The 21,749-nt window shown below is 38.0% G+C and overlaps 1 protein-coding gene across 1 annotated transcript in view; it reads right to left on the bottom strand.

Annotated features, from left to right (window-relative positions):
- The window catches only part of SPATA7 (spermatogenesis associated 7), a 33,186-nt gene extending 16,873 nt beyond the window's left edge, over nt 1-16,313 (bottom strand). The window contains exons 1-3 of the mRNA XM_014869856.2: nt 16,148-16,313; nt 7,756-7,848; nt 6,842-6,889 (exon numbers count right to left, since the gene is read on the bottom strand). Of these exons, the coding sequence (XP_014725342.2) occupies nt 6,842-6,889; nt 7,756-7,848; nt 16,148-16,313 (307 nt within the window). The remainder of the gene's footprint in view (nt 1-6,841; nt 6,890-7,755; nt 7,849-16,147) is intronic.
- Between the last annotated feature and the right edge of the window lie 5,436 nt (nt 16,314-21,749).

The raw sequence follows: 21,749 nt of genomic DNA, 5'->3' as shown, positions 1-21,749 counted from the left end.
AACTTCAGGGGCTGGTGTGGTACATTCTTCTACACAGCTGAGACTTACAGCAATCTGAGGATGTTTGATCAACCGTTAAAATGCATTCATCTGTGTACATGTACCCTACATACATGTTAATCTCCAGGAAATACCTAAGTAAGTGTATTCATTGCATTAAACATTTTAGTCCCCTTTTAAGATAACATTTAATCTTTCAGATGTGAAATCTTTGCTCTCATTGCTCAGGAAAATCCCACTTTCTCTTTCTTTTAATTCTTACTTGATATGTAAGACTTAATTCTTAATTGATATGTAAAATACAGAGTAATTTCTTTTATGGCTGCTGATTTATCCACGTTATCCATTTATCCATATGTTATTAGAGTACTTCCAATATGAGACTTAAATTACTGGGAAAATATTAGCTGAAGATACAAATGCTACATTATACAACCCTGAATAAAAAATACACATTGTAACAGAATAAAATATACTGTACCATTAAATAATTAAATCTGAATGTTTTTCTTTCTATAATGAGTTATTGTGTCTGTACAGAATTGCTACTATTTCTAATTCTAATTGTGTTTGTCTTAAAAGTTAAGACTTTTAAGTGTGAAGCACTCAAAGATTAGCTACAGGGTAGACATTTTATATGTTTGAGAGAAATAATTACTTATTCTGGGCCAATAAAGCCAATGTCTGTGTAGAGCAGGGAGGCTATAAAAACTCACATCTTGCCTACTGCTCAGGTAAAATGGTGATGGCTGATTGAACAAATATGTAGAGAAACAAGGGGTGAAAGAAAGCCCTACAAAGCAAAAGTGCAAATCATACAGAAGTATGGGTAAGAAGTAGGTGTCTGAATTAGCAAATTCCTTACACTCAAGTGCTTAGGTGAAAAGTGGGTCTGCCTAAGACAAGGTTTAACATTTTACTGCATGCTCCACCTGCACACCATGGCTTAACAGGAGTGTCTGGGCAAAGTGAAAAGCAGTGGGAATATTACTGCAAAACAGAATTTCCATATTGTCTTTATTCTGCTCTTTAAAATAAAAACTCTGAAATTTGACATACACGAATGCCTTTACTACTGGCATAGTTAAAAACGCTGTTAAAAAAACCTCCTCCAGGACTTTTCACCCAAAGCATGGTTTCTGCCCAAAAATAAAGAAGGAAAGAACAGTATTCCAGCTAAGGCTATCTTGGGATATCAGAACGATGCACTGGGACTACCACCACCATGGGAAATGTGGAGTCTTTGCCTTGCACCTGTCATACAGCGAGCTTAGCTCAGCTAATCCATTAAGTGTGCTCCAAAAGCCATAATGTCACTCGTGTGTAGTGAAAGGAAGCACAGACACGCAAAACAGAATGTCAGAAAACTCCAGTAATATACACATCTTATTGCCAATTTAGGAATTTTTAGTTTAGATCTGTGGTAAAAGCTAGGAATTTTGAAACCAGCAAAGTAAGAGATAGAGAAATCCTCCTTTAAAAGAGTTAATGTAGATGTAAACAGACAGCTGGAGGTAAGTTAGGACGGCTCTGAGGCAGTCAGCAAGTAGCACAGGCAAATGCAGAAACAGGTATGCTACCCTACCTCTCCTTAGCTGCCCTTTATCTATGCAAGGACTGGAGAATCCAGTCCTATGCTTTGCCTTCAGCCAGATAGAAAAATTGCCTGGAACTTTGAGGCACTAATTACAGTATTACAACTGAGAGAAGCTGGAGATACTTCATACATAACCACTTGTGTTGCAGTGTGAATATATTAAACACAAAGAGACCAGCATTCAAGAGACATCCAACTTCAGAAGGCAGATTTAGCTTTTAATTAAAAGCATTGCTCACAGTTTAAGGTATCTTCTGCTTCAAATCCATTACAGATAAAAAGCCTCTTTAGCTTTCAGTGAGGTTCGTAAACTAAATTTGAAAGAAGTGCCCTTGGCATACTGCTGTAGATAATGGGAAGTAAACATAAACTGCATTTGTTAGGAGACACTTAGAACAGTTTCACTGCAAGTAGCTTTTATTTGAACATTGGCTCCAGGAACATGTAGAATATGTAGAGTTAAATATGGGAAAAGTACATAATAGTAAGGATCTTGTGACAAATAAATGAAAAAAAAACCCCACTGGGTTACTTTTCATCTTTTTAGAAGGGGGAAGCAAAATAAAATAATACAGTCTATAGATACAAATGAGTCCCTTTAAAAGTCTTATTAGAGTTTTAGAGATTAATTGTATCTCATTAAGTACTGTGCTCAAAACCCCACAGACTCATAGTATAGTAAGAGGAAATGTACTAGAATATAAACTATTTAGTGATTCTGTAGATCATATAAATTCAGTCTGTGAACACAGATTCCATAACTTACTGCATCCGCTCCATGAATCCATTCTCTTAATTTTATTGTCAGCAAAAGGGAGCACAAGAAAGACTATGAATTTTCAATGTTAAACTGTAGCACTCCTCATAAAGAGATACCTATAAAACACTGATCAATCTGAAACTTCTGCTTAGGCAAATACTCTTTGCAGAGTACACCACACTTCAACAGTGATCACACCACTTTATTTCCCTTTTAGAATACTCCCTCTATAGGCTAATTATTTTTTCTGTAAGTCTAGACTGCAACAGCATTTCAAGATATGCTTCGAGTTATAAAACAAATGTCTTAAATCCGGAAGAAACAAACTAATCATATATTTCACAGTCCTAGTCAGCTTGAAAGCTCTGCACTTAGAAGGACAGTATGATCTGGAATGCCAGCGGTTGGTTGTCCTTTGCTCTGAATTTCCAACTGCTAAATTTATCACATGTCACATCACAAAACAGTTGGCAGTTAAACTTCAAGTTATTTCATTTTTGATGTAAATAATCGATGGCAGAAAATGAAATAGAATGTTAGATTTAAATTGAGTTCAGCTTGCAGAACAATGTATCTTAAAGGAATTATCCAACACTCTGAATTTCTCCGCTGTGTTTTTATATATGCTATTTTTGCAATAATACACTTGGGGTTATTATTTCCCTTTTGAATTCTTTTTAGATAAATCATACAAACATCGTCTCAGCTGAGCTCGAATTCACTGAGCCTAGTGACTGTCCAGAATATCAGTCAGCAATATTATTTCTGCAAGCAAGCTCTTCCTTCTCTAAAAATTTTTACTATCAGTTTCCTAACTCTACATAAATTTCCAGTACACCATGATTTAAGCACCTGGGGTGAGAGCTCATCAAATGAAAACTGAATTTTGCCATTAACTCTGAAGTTCAGGTTTCTTAAAGTCTAAATCTAAATTCCTTAACAGAAATTTAACTTTTTTTAACTCTGAGGTGATTTTGCAGTCCTTCTTCACATCCGGTATCAGTGGTACTGTTTCATCAAATAAGGAAGGAATCACCATGAAAAAGGATGACAAAGTATTTATTAAGGGCTGGATAATAAAGCTTTGCTTGTATCAAATACAAAGTAACAATTATATGAGGGTACTTCAGAAATCTGATGCTACTTGGCAAAGTTACTAATGGCAAAATTTGGTGATTGCTAAGACGTGGAAATAAAGCCTAACAATGAGATATAAATCCTTCAAAGGCATTTCAGAAGAAGCTAGAAGCACTGGATTCCCCAAATCCATCCACCTCTGATGCTCATATGGGGTCCTCGTCCAGCAAACATGTCCTATATATTTCTGTCAGCTACAACAAGAACACAGCAGCCTGCCAACAGTGACTGCACAGAACCTGTGGAATGCTGCAACAACCCTAAAGGAAACATTTAAGCCTGCCCAGGTAAACATCTATTTTTGCACCCTATAGAGAGGTCCATTGGGATTCTAGGTGGCCCTTGACCATGATTTTTTTTTTTCAAGTTACCACTGGGGCAGCCCCCAAGGACAATTTACACACTGTACTGAGATAACGCTGAAAATAAGTAGAATGCATAATTTTTATTCTTGTTCTCTGGTATCCTATGGCTATTTTGTAATCCTGAGTAATGGTGGACAACTGTATAAAAACAATAGTTCTGCCCACCAGCTGACAGAGAGTAAAACTGGGTATGTTAGATTAAAACTCAGGGACACATTTTCAATTATAATGACAAATAACTACTGAAACATCTACGAAAGGGAATTATGTTTTCTCTATTTCTTGACCTTTACAAGACAAGACTGCAGGCTTTTCTTGTTTATGTGCTTTATTTACCACATTCAATACGACTGTTAAGTTCCACTGGATAGAACTTTTGGTCTGCTTGACTCATGGTGTCAGACTACATGATCTAAAGTCTTTTCACATCTACAAGTTGTGAAAAAGGTGTTTTTGATGTGCTAATCTAAAATTAATTACCTCTCATAAAAAAACCCAACACCTTTTATTATAGAAGAAACCTTACAGTAAGTAACTTCTGGGGGAAAAAAAGTAAAATCACTACAGTTAAAAGTACAGATTCATAAAGATGTTTCCCCGCTCACCAAATTTCAGAATTGATAAAAATATTAGAACACCTTTCCAAAGACGTAACACAGGCATTAGAATTACCTGAGTGTTTGAATTTTAAGAGCTTATATTTGTTGCTTGTAACTTTCATTTTCAGAAAAGCATACTTAAGGACAAGATGTAACAGAAAAAAAAAGATACGGTGATTTTGTGAAAGCTTCCTGTAAAATGGCAGCAACAACAAAACATGTAAGACAGCTTTTTATAGATCTCTGCTTTGTCATAATGCAAAGTATAGATGAATATATAATATATATATTATATGTATAATGTATAATAATGTATGTGTTCATGGGAAAAAATAAGGTTTACATACAGAATTACATAACATTTTTGCTTGAACTTAACCCCTTGAAAGGGTAGAAAACCAATTTACTATTAATCTGAATTGTTGCCTTTCCCCATCTCTCACTGCCCTCCTTCCAACAATTCAAGTTCCACCTAAAATAGATCTATGGTGGGTAACTTCTCAGAATATTTGTTTTCCTTCTTCTCCCCCTGTCCCAGTATCAAAGAGACCTGCATTCCTAAGCACACTAATCACTGGGTTCAAGCTGTACTATCAATATGCCTTGTGGAAAAACCTCTAAACATATGGGTAGAAAAGTTAGTACTGTTAGAAACCAGGCATGTGTAGCAGCAGCTGTCATACTTGGCACAGCCTTTGTCAAGTTTTCTGGCACAAGTTTCACAACCACAGACTTCTAATGGCCACTGGTATCAATCAACATGCCTGGACTAATTCTGAACATAGAAGTTTCACATTTCAAGAAGTTTCACATTTTAACAACTATTTTAAGTCAGTAAGCCTGATCTAATACACAGGAACATGCTCACTGCTAGCCTAGGGGCATGGCACCCTGCCTGCTTTGCTGCCAGCTAAGATACCAGGAAAAGAACAGTGGAAACTAAATCCACTTTAAGGACAGAACACATTCAGTTGGCCAGGGAGAATGCCAACTACTGTATCATGTTTAATTCTTAAACGCTAATGACTGATTCATGGCAACAACCCCAAAGGGAAATACTCACCTGCTATTCTAGCAGTACATGAAGCACAGTTTCTGATGTTTTTAACACTATCTGCAAGAATTCTGTTTTGTAATTCTATGCTATTAATAAATCATATCATTTTAAACTAAATTTACCCCCCTGCCCAAATCTCAAAACAGAGGGGGAACACAAACTTTATTTGGAATGCAATAACTAGTAAGACAAAGAACACAAAGATAAAAAATAATAATATGCTTTAGTTGAGGCAATGACAGGCAGAGAACTACTGTGAGAATAAAGGTGCAAACCCCTCATCCTCAGTGACATTATAGGGATACTGCTGATATTCAACTATATTGAAGTTAAAATTGTGCCATGATAAATCATGTGTCTCATCTTGAGCAAGAAAGAAGAAATTATTTTGAAAGTATTCTAAAACCCCTTTTCCATTATTTTTCTTCCTCAGCACATTTTCAACATTCTCACTGTCTGAGCTACTGGCTGTCATCTCCACATAATTTGTTTCAGAAAACGACAGAGGAAGAAAAATGGTTCTCCAGTGGTTTACCAGAGACTCTACAAATGGTACCTTGCACTTAACACCTGAACATGTCACACTTGGTTGCATGGTTATTACAGTGCAGAAATCTGTATTTCTTGATGAACAATGCATAGAATTGCAGGAAAAAAATGCAATCACTCTAATTTTAGGTATGAAATAAAATTGAAATAATTTTTACTTTCATTCTAAAAATCAAGAATTTATAAGGATAGTGCAGAAACTGAACAAGATGCACGGGTAGTCTTAACTTTAAATTCCTTGAAGGCAGTGGGACCAATAATGACGAATTTGAAAGCAGGTGTTTCCCATGGAATTTACCTCTTTGATAACTGCAAAACTTTCAGCCTAAACGGCAGTTTCTTATCTGTTTGTAAAGGAATCTTGGTCAGATGGAACAGCATATAAAGGAAAGCAGGTCAGAAAAAAATATCACTTACATGCACACATTCATTGAGAGAAATCCTCAAAGGTTTTTATTAAGAAAGGTCCAGGATTTTTGTCTATGCATTTGTACCAGATACTTAAGATTATCCAGTCTCTTGCAGTTGAGAGACTTCTGCCATTGACAAATGAATTGTCATGCTAAGTGTAACTAATCACTGACAGATCCACCTCTCCAGCATTCCATGCAACGAAGATTGAATGCATCTACAAGTAGCTGAAGAAGGATGTGAAAGCTGAATGAACAAGCAAAGTTCTCAATTAAGGGGTTATATGCTATTGTTACTCTTTGCTGGCTCTTTTGCCGAGTTAGTTTTACAGAAGCACTTGAGAATCAACATATAACAAATACTTACGTTTGATGCTGGATAACCTACTTTTGGGCATTGAAGAGTCTACAGCTGCTGAAAATAAGAAAAACACCAAATATGAGTAATTCAATATTTACTTAGTATATGTGATAGCTAGAAAAATGTGGTAACAAACCAACACAGAACAAAGACTAATTTAATTCTTCTCTACTTCAAAACATACTAGGTACTGTGTACTTAAAGTATTACGTTCATATTAGTATGGTCACAGCATCTGAGTGATAAAGCTGTCCGGGTAAAATATATTTAAAGGAAGAATCATTACTTAAATGAAGACTCCTTTCAAAAGATTTCTGTACATTTTGTTCCGATAGCATTTACCTGCATATCTGAGGATACTGAGTAAGTTACATGAGATAACATTGTGAGTATTGTATTTGTCAGTAACATGATTTTCTCATTTGCAAACATACAGGGCAATTTTCATGGACCTTAGAACTCACTACTACTATTCACTGCAAGATGAACAAAAGATTATGAAGTTTTTGAAATAAAAATAAAAAAAAAGACATCATGATCTAAGTTTAACTAGAAATGTTCTGCCTTCGTTCCTACAATAATTTCTGTATGTTTGCTGTTACGACTATCACACACAGTCATACGACTATGACTTTCAGTTCAGCATATTATTTCATAATTCTTCAAAAGCAGAATGAAGCCAATACAGCACAAAGTGCTCTAAAATTAAGGTAGGATCTTTGGTAATTTAAGGAAAATGTTTTCATACAAAACTTCTCATCTCAGTAACAAATTAGTAAAATACAAAAGTATTATTAAGTAGCAGTCACGTCTTGTTAAGAAACAGGAAGAATAGTAAACTTCCTACAATCCAGTTAATTCCTTCTTGGTATGAGCCAAATTTAGGGGGAGACACTTCACTCATACATACACATTTTTACCTTTGGCTGAATTAATTTTGTTATAATGAAACACCATGTGATTTCGGATCAGATATTCACCAGGTAGATGTCGAGAGGAGCCAGTGCAGAAAGCTGTAAGATTAAAATATACTTGAACATCAGAAATGCAAGCAAAAAAAATACTAAAACTGTAAACAGTTATTAACTGCAATTCAAAGTCACAAACTTTAAAACACTGTTTAACTTCTTTGCTCAAGGGAAGTATTTTTTTTACCAGTTGCTATCACATGAAATCATCCTGTCTCCTTTTTCTTTCTCCAATGAGCCAATAATTCAATAAATAGCTGCAAATGTGGCTGACATTGTACCATGAAAATGTTATCATGGAAACTTCCTGTTTCTTCACTCTATGTTCTTTTGAAAAAAAAAAGTATCTGAGGTGTCAGTACAGCACAGAAACATACACTAGCCCATGTAAACTACTGACTCTAAAGGAATGTGTTTAACCTCAGGGGTTCTTTAACGTGGTAAATATTCCACTGTTTTCTGTGCTTCAGAGTCAGGCTATAATTCCAGAGGGAAGTACCTGTGGGATTGTTAGGTAAATGCTTACAGTACCACCTCTAACTCGCCCTTATGTGACAGAATCTTAGAAGAGCAAGCATGGTAACTTTAAAAAAACAGACATTGTTCTTCTCTGTACAACCGATTCTCTTCAAGTAAGCTAAAAGACTTTGTCCCGCATTAAACACCATCGGGGACACTCAGAAACCTGCTGCCTTTACTGCCTTCAGCTGGAGACACAACTGTTCAGCACTGCAGATCGGACTTTACAATGTTCACTTGCTTTGCATCACCAGCAGATGGCACAGTGGAAATTCTGCTGGGAAAACCACTCCTGCTGGCTTTGTCCTTTACAATTAATTTGTATCCGGCTTGCGGGTAAGGAGAAGGGAGTTAAAAAAAGAAGTAGGCATCAGTATTTCATAGGCATGAAAAGCTGCCAAAAAGTGTCAGTCGGGAGAAATAAATATTTCTGCGTCCTCTATTTTGACTATGGACATACAGACAGCACAGAAATCACTCTTATGAAGAAGCATGTCGCTGATGTCCGAGAAGAAAGTGGAGAAGTTGGTATGTGCAGGCTCTTTTCTACCTTAACGAAGGTAGAAAGTGCTATTGGTCAAAAGTTTCACAACTAGAATTTCAGGTTGTCTTTTGACTTGAATGGGTATTTATTTGGATTCAGACTGTGTTTTCACAGCTATTTGCACAACAGCAGAAACAAACTGAAGGCTTAGATATGTGAAGAGAATTTTAGAGGAGAAGGTGGGATTTTCAGTAATTTACAGTTAATCAAATATAAACCAAACAATGCGAGGATAACCACGAAAATATCTTTGATATATGATACATGTAACATCTGATATAAATGTGAATTTCCTAATAGATGTAAGTGGACTGTCCACACTGAATATAACAACAGGATTTTCACACTGAGTGTCCTCCTAAAGTACAGACAGCAAACAAATTAAATACTTCTAAAAAATTATTTGAACTTTTAGTTCCTTCTATGACACTAAGCAACAATGAAGACAAAAACAAAAAAGCTTTCTCTAAATTTTTTTCCAGCTGGTATCTAATGTAACGAATAACTACATTATTCCAAAGAGAATTGAAAGATATTTTGTTTAAATTAAAATTATAATTTAAAATGCATCCTATCTTAATTTCTGATTTTACAGTATTAAAAATTATAGAAATTGGTGGTTTACTTTGTTTCCCGGTTGTTAATAGATATGCAGAATTTGTGGAAATCATTTTTCTACAAAGCCACTTCAGATTTGGAACGTGAATATGTACTGGAAAGAAGCCCAGTCATTCATTACCATGTTCTCCCAGAGAAGATTTTAAACACAAGTATTAGACTTACTATTTTTATAACAAACATGTACTTCAGTCATAGCAAATAAAAATTAAATAAATAAATAAATCATACTACCCTTACCCATCTAGACTTGCTACTTAGAAGATAATCCATAAAAATACAGAAACCTTAGGTGGAATACGGGATATAAGCATCTAAATCTATCACTACAAGCCATGAAACCTTAACTGTGTAGGGACCTGTGAACACTGTAATTTCCAAAGGGCAGCTCCCAGACCCTCAGGTCTCCCCAGCTGTTCCAGAAGAATATGCTTATCACTGTCAATATTGACCCCTTTGTGCAGTGGTTTGGTTTTTGGTGGCTCCAGGACTCCTAGATTCCTAGCTCTAGAGTGGCTTCTTCTCAGCTGGCAATGCAGAAAGCATCTCTGCCTCTAACAGACTAGAATTGCATCATTTGCATGAGATTTGGGCATTTGATCCCTCTGACACTGCTAAAAATCCAAGTTAACAAATGCTTTCCAAACACTCTAACCACTACAGTGATTTATAGAGGTTTGGTATTCTCGCTTCTTCCACTGCCAACTTTTTCTTCCTTTTTTTTTTTTTTTTGTTCCCTAATATCTCAATGCTCTAAACCAGAAATAGTTAAAGAGACACCTTTGTATAAAGGGATAATTCAGGCAACAACATGCAGAAGGTTTGTCCTGTGAATTTCATACAAGTCAAGGATGTTTATCATCACTACCCTTAATTCTACCAGTTTTATGATTTTTTCAGTGGGCTTCCTGCTATGAATTAACTCTTCTAACTCTATACAACTAACAGTACATTACAGCACTAATGCTGTTCACGTGCTGAGGAAAGAACAAAACTGGTTTAAATAATCCCTGTGAAATCCCAAATCACTTCGGCAGCAACAGAAACTCCTTTAAGCATCTTACCTAGTATGTCTGACAAGGTCATACCTAAAGGAATTACATCATGACCTGAAATCCATGCTCCTCTCCTTCTGGTACTAGGAGAATTTTCAAATCAGAGTATCCATTAATTCTTTATGCTACAGAAATTGTTGTATATATGAATACAACACAGAAATACACAGAGTAAAGACTGATAGCTCAGAGTACATTAAAAGACGAAGCTAGTTACAAAATTCCACATTGGATTTAAATTTTATTTAAATAAGAAACTATTTTTTTCTATTTTTAACTATTTTCCTTTCATATTAGCATGATATACTTTAAAAAAACCCCATATTCTATTAGTAGTACTAATAATGAGGCCAGCTCTCCTATTTATGTAGCTTACATCTTTGTACCATCTCCCTTAAACTCCTTTACATGCCCCCAGTTTGCTTCCTCTTCTTTACCTGTGGTCATTCCTTCCCTCAATCATCCCCTACTTGCTCAGCTGTGGCTGATGAGGGGCTATAGGAACTACAATTGATCATCTAGTTTGAGCTTCTCTGGTTGCTAAGTTTAAGCTTATCCTTGGCTGTCTAGTCCTTACCCTCTATTTACATACCTGGGAATGAACACAGAACAGAATAAGTTCTCTAAAAAATGTGTATTAATTTGTTGGGTTTTCTCCAACCCAGCTACTGGCTAATACTCATGCTCCTAGCTCTTACTTACAGATGGGTGAAGTTGGCAAACAGATGCAGAACTGAATAGATGAAAAGGCCAGCAGAGAGCAGTGACCCACCCAGAGACTCCTTCTTTAGGTGAAGAACACAGGTGAAAACCTGGCAAGTTTCCACTACTTTTCTGCAGCACCTATGCAATCACAAGAGACCTTCAAACATGGCTTTAGATTTAGCCACTAACTGAATGCAGACAGTACTCCATTTTAGTACTCCAAGTTACAGTGAGGCAAAACAAGCACATCATAATCACACCTCCATTTTCTTCCCTGTTCTTCAATTGAAACAGAAGCCTCTTGGATCCCTTTCTGGTTTCACTGATAACAAAACTCTTATCAGTCTTGGGAGTATAAGGTCTCACATGTGAAGCCATCTTTAAAAGAATCACATTTAAGATTTGTTAATAAATGGCAGAATTCACCAGCAGAAAGGATAGTCATTAGTATCTAAATTTCCTGAAGCAAAACTCAATGAATAGAGACCCACGAAATCACACTACCCCAATTTTGAAATAAAGTCCCAAATGTTCCATCTGAATTTTGCATGGAATCATTTGTGTCAGAGGCAAAACATGATGGAAATGATACAGCCCCTGACATGCACTATACATAACCTCCTAAGCCATTAATTAGATGGGTACTATTTATACACTTCCTATGCTGGATTACACAAAACCTCTTCTTTACACATACTCTCAATGCCTAAGATTTAGGTCTCTCAGACCTTTAGAAGTAATAATCTTATAGTATTCTATATAAATTAAAACCATGCAACCAAAATTGCATTTCAGTTTCAAGAGTCACATCCTCCTCTGAAAAATATAAGGAATCTAATGAAACCGTACAGTAGGCCTGAGCCATATCTGATTAAATGACTCTTAAAAAATATTTAAAATTTTTCTAGCTACAGGCTTCAGCAAGGGAAATTTTAGATGCAAGCTACTGCTCTATTCCTACTCCAAAAGCAGTAACAAACAGCTGTGTGTGTCAGTAGCACGTTTTGTGATATGAACTGCAGGCAAAAGCAAATAAATTTATGTCAGTTTACTACAACTACCTGAAAGGAGGCTGTAATGAGGTGGGTATCAGACTCTTCTCCCAGGTAACAAGTGACAGGATGAGAGGAAATACCCTCAAGTTTTGCCAGGGGAGGTTCAGATTACATATTTGGATTTTTTTTTCATGGAAAGAGTTGCAAAGCACTGGAACTGACTGCCTGAGGAAGCTATGGAGTGTAAGCTATCCCTGGAAGTGCTCAAAAATGTGTGGGTATGGCACCAGAGGACATGGTTTAACAGTGAACATGGTGGTGGTGCTTGATGGTTGGACTTGATGAACTCACAGGGATTTTCCAACCTTAAAAATTCTGTGTTCACTGGCTTGGGCAGCACCTCTAGAATTAGCAGTGGCACCAGCAGTTTTTGATATTCTAGGAGGGTGTGTGAGGGGTGGTATTCCAGAAGAGATTGCACACTGCTACTCAGTGATATGTGAACAACAATCAAGACTCATATCACAGTTTAGAAACTTCTGTCTTAAAAGGTTACTAATGATGGGTGGTAGAACACTGGCCCATGAGCACACCCTACACAAAAATGTGTGTGCTGGCTTCTACTGCTACACGAAGCTCTACATTAAGTCATCCCATGAAGTTTGAAGTTGTTTCGGTATTTACCATCAAACAAGCCAATAGAGAAAACATATATTTAATACCTAAATGTACAGACACATTACATATAGATTCTTCTAAATATATGGAAAAAAAATCTATTTTGCTAGTATAATCTGCACCTACAGGGATGCCCCTTCCTTCATCCACGAGCACCTGTTTCTACCTGGAAATACATCACCAAAAGCTCTTACAGCACAGCCAGCCTCACCCAGAATGGAGAGCAGAGAAACCCTGATCCACTGTGCCTCAAAGAAAGCTGCAGGTTATAATCTGGAGCAAAGAAGCTACTAGGATTAATGGTTTGAACACTGTTCATTTTAACAGGTATTTCACTTGAAGCACAGAAGAAATCCTCAATAAAATGGGGCCAATTAGGCATTTAAGTAATTATAAAAACTTATGTAATTTGCTGAATGGAGTCAGGATTTTAAGCAAATTAAGTGATTAAAACTCACTTAATAGACTATTTGAGTAACAGTTACATTAAGGATAGGTTTTAAGAGATTTCCTGAGTGAAGGTTTTAATTTGGTAAAAAGTTAAGAACAGTGATTAACATTTTCCAATTTCAGTTAAGATTATTGTGATTTAAATAAATCTTCTAAACATCCTTCATTCTTTGAAGACACAACTAAATAATTTTTCATCTTTCTTGTTGGTCAAAGAAAACTTCAGCTTCTAAAAACTAGTGCTACCAAACTAGTAATTCAGTAAGTTTAATAAGCTGTTTGTTCAAATGGCAAATGAAGAAATAATAGTAACAAAAATAATAAAAAGTAGTCCCCAAGTCTCTGTGTTAACAGTCTTTTGGCTCAGATTAATGCAAGGACTTCCTACAAAGCAGGGAAAATCTAAATAAGATGGTATTGGCTATGAACATGTGAAGCATTTCAATTTTGCTTTAAAATTCTGGAAGCCTGTGCAAATTGCCTAAATCTAACAGCCGCCTCCATGCAGCAGTAATGATGACTTCCCCACTGCTGTAAGATAAAAGTGGCACAAATGTGTGTCACTGATTAACAGTAGGTGCACGATGCTGTTAGGTATTTCTGTTCAGGTATGTGTTCCCACTGGCTGTGGGAATTAAACATCTCAATGCAGAAGACTGGATTTAAACTACAAAGCCAGTTTAAAATTACAGTATTCAGATTATTTGAGGTCATACTATAAATCTGTGAGTATATTAACCGACTCCTGAAATTACTACAGCAAATCACTTCAAGGTTTATACTTGGAATTAGGGAAAAAAACTGCAGATTAATCCTTTGATATTTCTAGGAGGGTATAAAAATCTCAGCCTTATTTGAACTTTGACAAGACCTACATGCAAGTCCTGTATACTCCAATACATTAAAAAAAATATTATATTTTCTCAGTACTCTCACTAGACAAAACAAGGCCTGATATGAGCAAGTGTAAAATTTTGGTTCTTTCTTTAAAATGATGAGGCTAAGTCTGAACAAGAAACTTTGCACGTCATACAACCAGAACATGGAACAGTGTATCCCACGTTTTCTGTCTTAACTTTTTAGATACAACTCTTTTGACAAACTATAAATACGACTTTCATGACCTGCAAGCAACCCAATGGCTATTCTGCCAAGTTTGCTCAGGCACACAGGTTTCCAGCTCAGCTCAGTGTATTAACGTGCCTGTGCTAATCCTTGCTCTCTGTAAGGATCCTTCCTGCGTGCCTGAGAACCCTCACACTGGACTGTTCAGTCACACATTTCTGCCTCCATTGTCATCTCCTGTGCAGACAAGCAATGCCTTCCCAGTTTGACACACAGTAATTCCTTACTTTTGAATTTTTTTTTGTTCAACAGAAGTCATTCAAGCAAAGCTTGCTGCAATCTGAATGAAATTTAGATCCTGTATCCTATTTATTCCCTTTTTATCGTCAACAGACAATCGGCATGCTTTCTGATTGTCTATAAAATATTTTGACAAATATAAGAATAGTCAGAAAAATGATCTATTTGCCACAGAACTGCCTTCACACTGCATAAGAGAGCATAAAAGTTGGGTGCACAAGATACTAGTTTTTGCTCTGAATTTCATATTCCCATATAGGATTAGAATTTATGTTCAAACTGTACTTTGATATCAGACATCTTCTCAAGTGGCATCTGTCACTGTCTCCAAAGATTGGAACTGACACCGAGATGCAACACAACAGCCTAACATTATCTCAAATGGCTCTGATTTTATGCAGCGATGTACGATCTTGACATTACAGTCCAGCACTGAATAATTCCTACAATTGTCTTACATTATGCATGTAATCCAGTTCATATCTAAAAACATATTAGGTATTTTCCAAGAGCCACAGTTGGCTCAGTCAAGCATTTCTGCATGTTTGTGCCTTTTTCTATCATGAATGTCAAGTGCCCCTAGGACTATTCATAGAAACAGGGCACCAGAGCAGCGCACGGATGGTTAAATGTGGGTAAGGAATCACTTTATAAGACCTTTTTGGAGTCTTTTATTTTTCAACTATACTTACATTAAAATCCCACCAAACCGAAACACTTGGATCTACTGCCAAACGACTGGGATGTTGTACACGCAGGGTACAATGCATTATAACAATTAATGAATAACAGCTTTGGAGAAGACGACAGTCGACAAAGAAAAGCGGGTACAGAAATGAGCCTCGCAAACGCGGCCGATCCCGGCAATCTGAAGCGCTGCCCGCAGCAGCACTCGGTGCTGGTGCCGTAAGGAGGCACCATGCGATGACGGCTGTAGGACGCACAACTCAGGCCCCGACTCTCGGAGGATTACAGCCTGTCACGGGCTGTACGTGCCCCCTCTCAGAGCCGCGGCACTCGGCTCTTTCCACGGCCAGGCCACCTCCCCGTCCGCTCCCCATGCGGACGGACGGTCGGGCCGGCACCGCTCGGGCCGGCACCGCTCGGGGCGGCCGCGCGGGCAGGAGCGAGGCGCGACCCCCGAGCCCCGCTGCAGGAGCCACGGCGGCTCGGGCGGCTCCCCCGCCGAGGGCTCCGAGCCGGCTCCGTGCCCGCCCACACACGCCAGCGGGGAAGGCGGAGGCGCCGCCCGCCCCCAGCCCCCGGCGAGACGGGCCACGGACCGCGCTCCGCACCCCTACGGCCGGCAGAGACGGGGGAGGCCGGAAGGCAACGCGTCCCTCGGGCTGCAGCCCCCGCCCTGCCGCGGCCAGCGCTCCCCGCTCCTCCCGCTGCCGCCACCGAGCCCCCCGCACCTTGGTTCCGCCTGCCGCCGGCTTGGGTCTTCAGCCCCATGCTCCCGGCCGGGCCCGGAGGGACGGCACCGGCCGGGGCTCGGCTGGGCGGCTGCGGCGGTTCGTCCCGCGCTGCGGGCGGGCGGGGCGCGGGCCGGGCCCGCGGGGCCCCGCTCGGCGTTGCCATGGCGGCGGGGGCGGCGCGGGGCCCTCGCCGGGGCGGTGCCCGCCCTCGCTGCCCCGGGCCGGGCTGGCGGAGGGGAGGGGCCGCAGCGCCTCGGGCCCGAAACCCCCGTCCCGCTGCCCCGGGAGTGTTTTGTCCCTGTCGGTGGACGGGCCGTCATTATCTAAGCCTTTTCCTTGTAACTTTGCAGGAAGTTGAAGGATAATGAATGCCCGGGAGAAATTCACAGCAAACTGCTGATATTTCAGGGAACGAGTGACAAAACGAGAGCCTCGAGCGTTCCCAGTACACTGAAGAAATTAATCTCAATGTCTTTGAAAACGAACAGCACCTTAAAAATGAACCACAAAACAGCCTTTTGAAAAGCAGCCTTTGATCCCATCACTGATCAATGTGTGCATGCCGATGTGCTGGATTTGAACTTTCTGAAGAAGCAATAGGGTATTTGCAGTTTGTCTGACAGGTTGCGATTTTCCCTAATGTGAAACCTCAGAGGTCTTTTGTACTTTTTGTACTTTTGTACTTTTTCAAGATTTTTCTCACTGACCAGCCAGGGGTACTGCAGTCCCCTCTATAGCCTGACACAAAAGGGTACATGTTGTCCCAAATGGATGGACATTCCCCTTCAGTATCTAGAAATGAGTGTTAATTAAAGGCTAAATATAATGTTTTATGTGATTTGCTACTCTTCCTTACAGGCTAGAAAAATTAATTTGAATGTGGTTCAAAATCATAGCAAAATCAAGGGGCTGATACTTGAAAACAACTTTTCTTCCTTATTTCTGCCTCAGTCAATGCTTTCACTTGGTCACACAAATATACATGTTGGATAGAACCAGTACTTTATCTACCCCAGTACTTTGTGTAGACTCTTCCAAACACTTCAAAAAGTTTTTCAGTAGCATTCTGACTACTGAATGTTGTGATGTCCCTTTTAATTTTAGATATACCAATTAGCTATATGAAGAACTTCTTCGATGTAGCCTTAGTTTCTGTGCTTCATGTTGTAGTGATAATTTTGGCAATCTAATTCTGTTTTCTGTAAAATCATCCTTAAATGTAGTTGGATCAAATTTGTCTGGGAGAGGTCAGGGGAGGGAATATATGCCTTGGAAATTCATCGGTCCTCTGTCTTCTGGTGGTCCTCTGTCTTTCTAACTGCTTTTTCTATAAAAGCATCAGTTGCCATGGCATTTCAACTACTGTTAACCATAAGGTCACAAACACCTTACCTTCTTGTCAAATCAAAATAATTCGATAGCATTTTGTAATTTTCCTTTATGTGTCTTGGATTTGAGGTCAATGTCTTGGAAAATATCTGCCAGGAAAAAATTACAAAACCAAAAAACCACAATGCAAGACTTTGGGTATGAGTTTTGTTTGTTTGTTTGTTTTTGGTCATGTGTTTGGTTTTGGTTGGTTTTTGTTTTATATTTGTTTTGTTTTGTTCATTTGTTTTTGTTGTACTTTCTCTGAATCAGACTGTGTGTGAAATTAGAGATTTGGGGAAAGAGCTTCTGGAAATTAGTTACCATTGTTCTTGTGTTTCAGGGTGTCTGATTTATACTTTGATACCATTCAGATCATTAAATCTGTAGATTTTAAAGGTAGAGATAATCTTTAAACAGTTTCTATTTCAGATACCTGAAGATACTGGAGAGAATGAAAATAAGTACACAAGATAATAAGTGTACACAGCAAGTGTACAAGTGTACACCTCTAAGTGGTTGGCCATAATTCTCTAGTAGAGAAATCATGTCACAGAAAACACTTGTCTCTGTTTGCTTTTTCCAAAAAAACCACGAAAACATGCTGCTCATAGTTAAATTTCTATACTTTTAAAAGACTTTTTGTTTCTTTTTCTGAATTCTGAATGTCAGTTTCCCAAATAGTCAGTTTCTAGTACTCAATATACAGTGTTAGGCTGTTCTGTACAAACCCATATGACAGATTTCTCATAGTCTCTTCCTTGTTGTTCCTATGTTTTTTCCACCATGTAGATAATTAAAACACATAAATGTAAGTAAGCATTTTTAGAAATATTCCCCTTGTTTCTAGGCAACGCTGAGGGAGTGTAGAATTTCCATTTGTTCCCTCTCAGTCAGCAGTCACAGCATCTTAGAGATGTCCTGTCTCTGAAATTTTTGATCACCAGTGACAACAAATACCAAAGCTTTATGTATTTCTAATTGGTCTCACTTGTGGGCCTTAGGCCTTTGGTGGCTTTTGACACCTTTGGTCTGTGAGAGTAGATATATTTTGAGTGTAATTGAAAAGTGACACAATTTTAAAACGGTGTGTGCATTAAGTCCCATAACATGTATTAAACTAAAAAAACCCAAAAATTGAATAACTTCTGGATTTTGATCCACTCAATAAAGTACAGAAATAAGTTACACAGATCGCTGCAGAGATCTTACCATTGTTGAAGAAGCAATAACATGTCAAAACCTGTAAGATTTGTCCTTTCCAATCTGAAAAGAGGAAACATGGCAATCACTGTTGCTCTCTCCTTTTCAGCAGGAATTTCCCCCTTTTCTTTAGAATGCATTACAACAGAACATGGTTTTTAAATGTGCCTTTACTGGGAGGGAAGGAAAGCAGCAGGAATATGAGAGTCACATTTGCAGGTGTTGGTAGGCATCTGTCCCCACTGTGGCATGGACTCAGGGAACAATTGCCTTCTTGACTACTACCTCTGCCCTCTGTATTGTCTGATGTAGACACCTAACTGCTGTGAAAATGTGCAGTTCATAGTATTCAGCAACAAACCAATACAGAGAGAAATATGTCCAAAGAAAAAAGGAAATATCCCATAAGATGTCCACCTTTTGCATGCTTAGCCCAGACAAGTTTCCATTCCTCTGAAAAAGATGGTGTGTCTGGCAGGACCTCAAATGGTTACCTGTCACTTGTGACAGAGGTCTGTTCATAATGTCAGAACTTTGCTTTTGTAGGATTTTGCTTACTTGGAAAAATAGTTTGTGTATACCCTGGAAAATTAAAATCTGCAGTTCTTTGGAGAGTCTTCTCCTCTTTCAAGCCTTTGTTTTTCTTTCATGCTTGCTTTTCCTTACAGCAGTCAAGTGAGCATACATATGCAGACAGGAAACAGCCCAACCAGATCTGCACACTCTATTCACAGAGTATTCTAGAAAAGTCCTAAATTCATAACAATATGTACTTGACCATGGAAATAAATCTCCTGGGTTTACTTGAGTGTTTATTTGGCATAAATGCCCTATCTCAGCGCAGGTTGTCACCTGCCTGTGGCTCTGTGTGTTAGTGTTCCAAATCCCTCGTTGTGGCTCTCAATGGGCTGTCACTGAGTTGCAGCAATTCCCATCTGGTGCATTCAGACCATCAACTTGTAGTCTGTTCCCCCACAACTATGTGGAAATAAAAACATTTACCTGAAAGATTAAAAGACCTTCTAAATGCATTTTGCTATTATTATTTGCTAATTAAATTGCTATCTACTTCAGAAATTCTAGTGTTGAAACAACTGAAGGAGCTTTCAGACATTGGGTGTGAGGGGAAAAAAAGATTTAATAGCTACTGAAATATGTTGTTTGCTTGTTTTGGTTTGTTTTGCATTTTTTTAAAGGATTACTTTTCCAGGAGGGATGGAGGGTTCTTTTCTGCCTTGTGTTTGCTGCATGTTCTTTGGTCATATGGTTCTTCAAGTAATTTAAAATCATGTGCAGTCTTGAAATATCATTGCAGCTTTCTAAATGATGGAGAGTTATGTGTTTTGGCAGAGCTGCAGACTCCTTAGCTTTCTTCATGGCAATGCATTTAGTTGTTCTGCTATTGTATGTGTGACAGCAGTAGGCATAGATTGTTGTAAAGCTAGGGCTCCAGTAGGAAAGACGATGCAAAAAAAACTTCAGAGAAGATGATCCATATCTTAAAAACTGTAGTTTTCAATACCTTGTAATTTAGAATGCAATAAGGGAGCTAACCTAAAATAAGAGGGAATGTGATAAGGAAGATGAAGGCAACTATAGGAATATATGATATAAAGTTTCTATGAACACAGTATTAAACTTCCCTAAAATTTATCAGCTTAGAGTAAAAAGTCTCTCCTACAGCATATATAGAAAAGCTACTACAAAAACCCCTTCAGGAAGCTACTGTACAGATGTATACTACACAACTATTCTTTCTCTTTAGATCTATACAGAGTTTTATCACGCGTCTATAGTGTGACACAAGACTAATTTTAGATGTGTCAAGGAAGAAACCTGTATAAATTGTGTGAGATGTTATTCTCAGCTGTAATGTAATATCTAGTAGCTGGGGTGACTCAAGATCTGCTTTTATTTCTCCTTATATTGTGTCATTCTCTGTTTATCTACTATTCCCATGCAAGTTTGCAGACAGAAGGCTTGTAGGTGAAAAACCGTCCTTTAGTAGGACTGACAGTTGAGCGCTGTTCTTTTCTCATTACTTTAATTGAACTATTAAGTATTAAAGAATTGGACTATTGGGTATTAAAGAATCTAGACTGGAATAACTGATGAAATATATTGGAATTTTAAAGGGAAAAACGCCCATGTAAATGTTATAACACTCTTGTCTAGACAATAAGAAATTATTTATTTTCTAACTGATTTATCTACTGTGATACCTAGAAATGCTTACTCATACCAATTAATGAGAAACAGGATGATTTTTTTAAAATATTTCAGTGAAGATCAGAAACGTATGACTCAGATTAGACATATATAAATTATACAACTCCAGTAAATTCAGTGAAGCTATTCCTGCTTAGGCAGGATGCATTATCTATGTCTACCCAGCCCATGTCAGGCAGACAGAAGAATGTCACTGTGGCATTTTGTGTGGCCCATCCACTTTCCACACAGCTACTACAGCATGCTCAGGCATACCTGGCAACATATTAATCCATGCACATTCTTGAATAAATGGGATCCTCTGTGCTAAAGAGAGTTCTTCCAGCTTTGTCAAGGTCAAGAAAAGAAATTCTCAAGGGTATCTTTAGAATTGCCTACAAAAGGAGACACAGATATACTATGATTTTCCAAAGCACTTTTATATACATTTTCAATATCTACATGAATGTGAAAAAGTTTTACTAGAAATGGGCTTAAATTCCTGCTCAGAAGAGGATATTACTTATCCTTAAAAAGATACTGTAATAGTTATACATTAACTTAATAAAAGCCTGTGTTTTTATACAAACTGGAAGATGAAGGAAATAGACTGAGAAAATAGCTGACATGCAAAGTTTGACAAGTAATAGCAATTTTGGTCACATAAACCACTTCTAAGTATGTGTGAAAGAAAGCAAAGCCAAGAAAATGGCCAGAATCAAAATGGAGTGTGTGGGATTTAACTATTGCAATTAAATACTTCAAGAGTAATTTTTCTGTGGAATCATTTTATTAATACTTAGGGAAAAAAAATCTTTGG

The sequence above is a fragment of the Sturnus vulgaris genome, chromosome 6 (genome assembly GCF_052056855.1).
Source record: "Sturnus vulgaris isolate bStuVul1 chromosome 6, bStuVul1.hap1, whole genome shotgun sequence".
Taxonomy (NCBI): domain Eukaryota; kingdom Metazoa; phylum Chordata; class Aves; order Passeriformes; family Sturnidae; genus Sturnus; species Sturnus vulgaris.
This window is presented reverse-complemented; position numbering and strand designations above follow the sequence as displayed.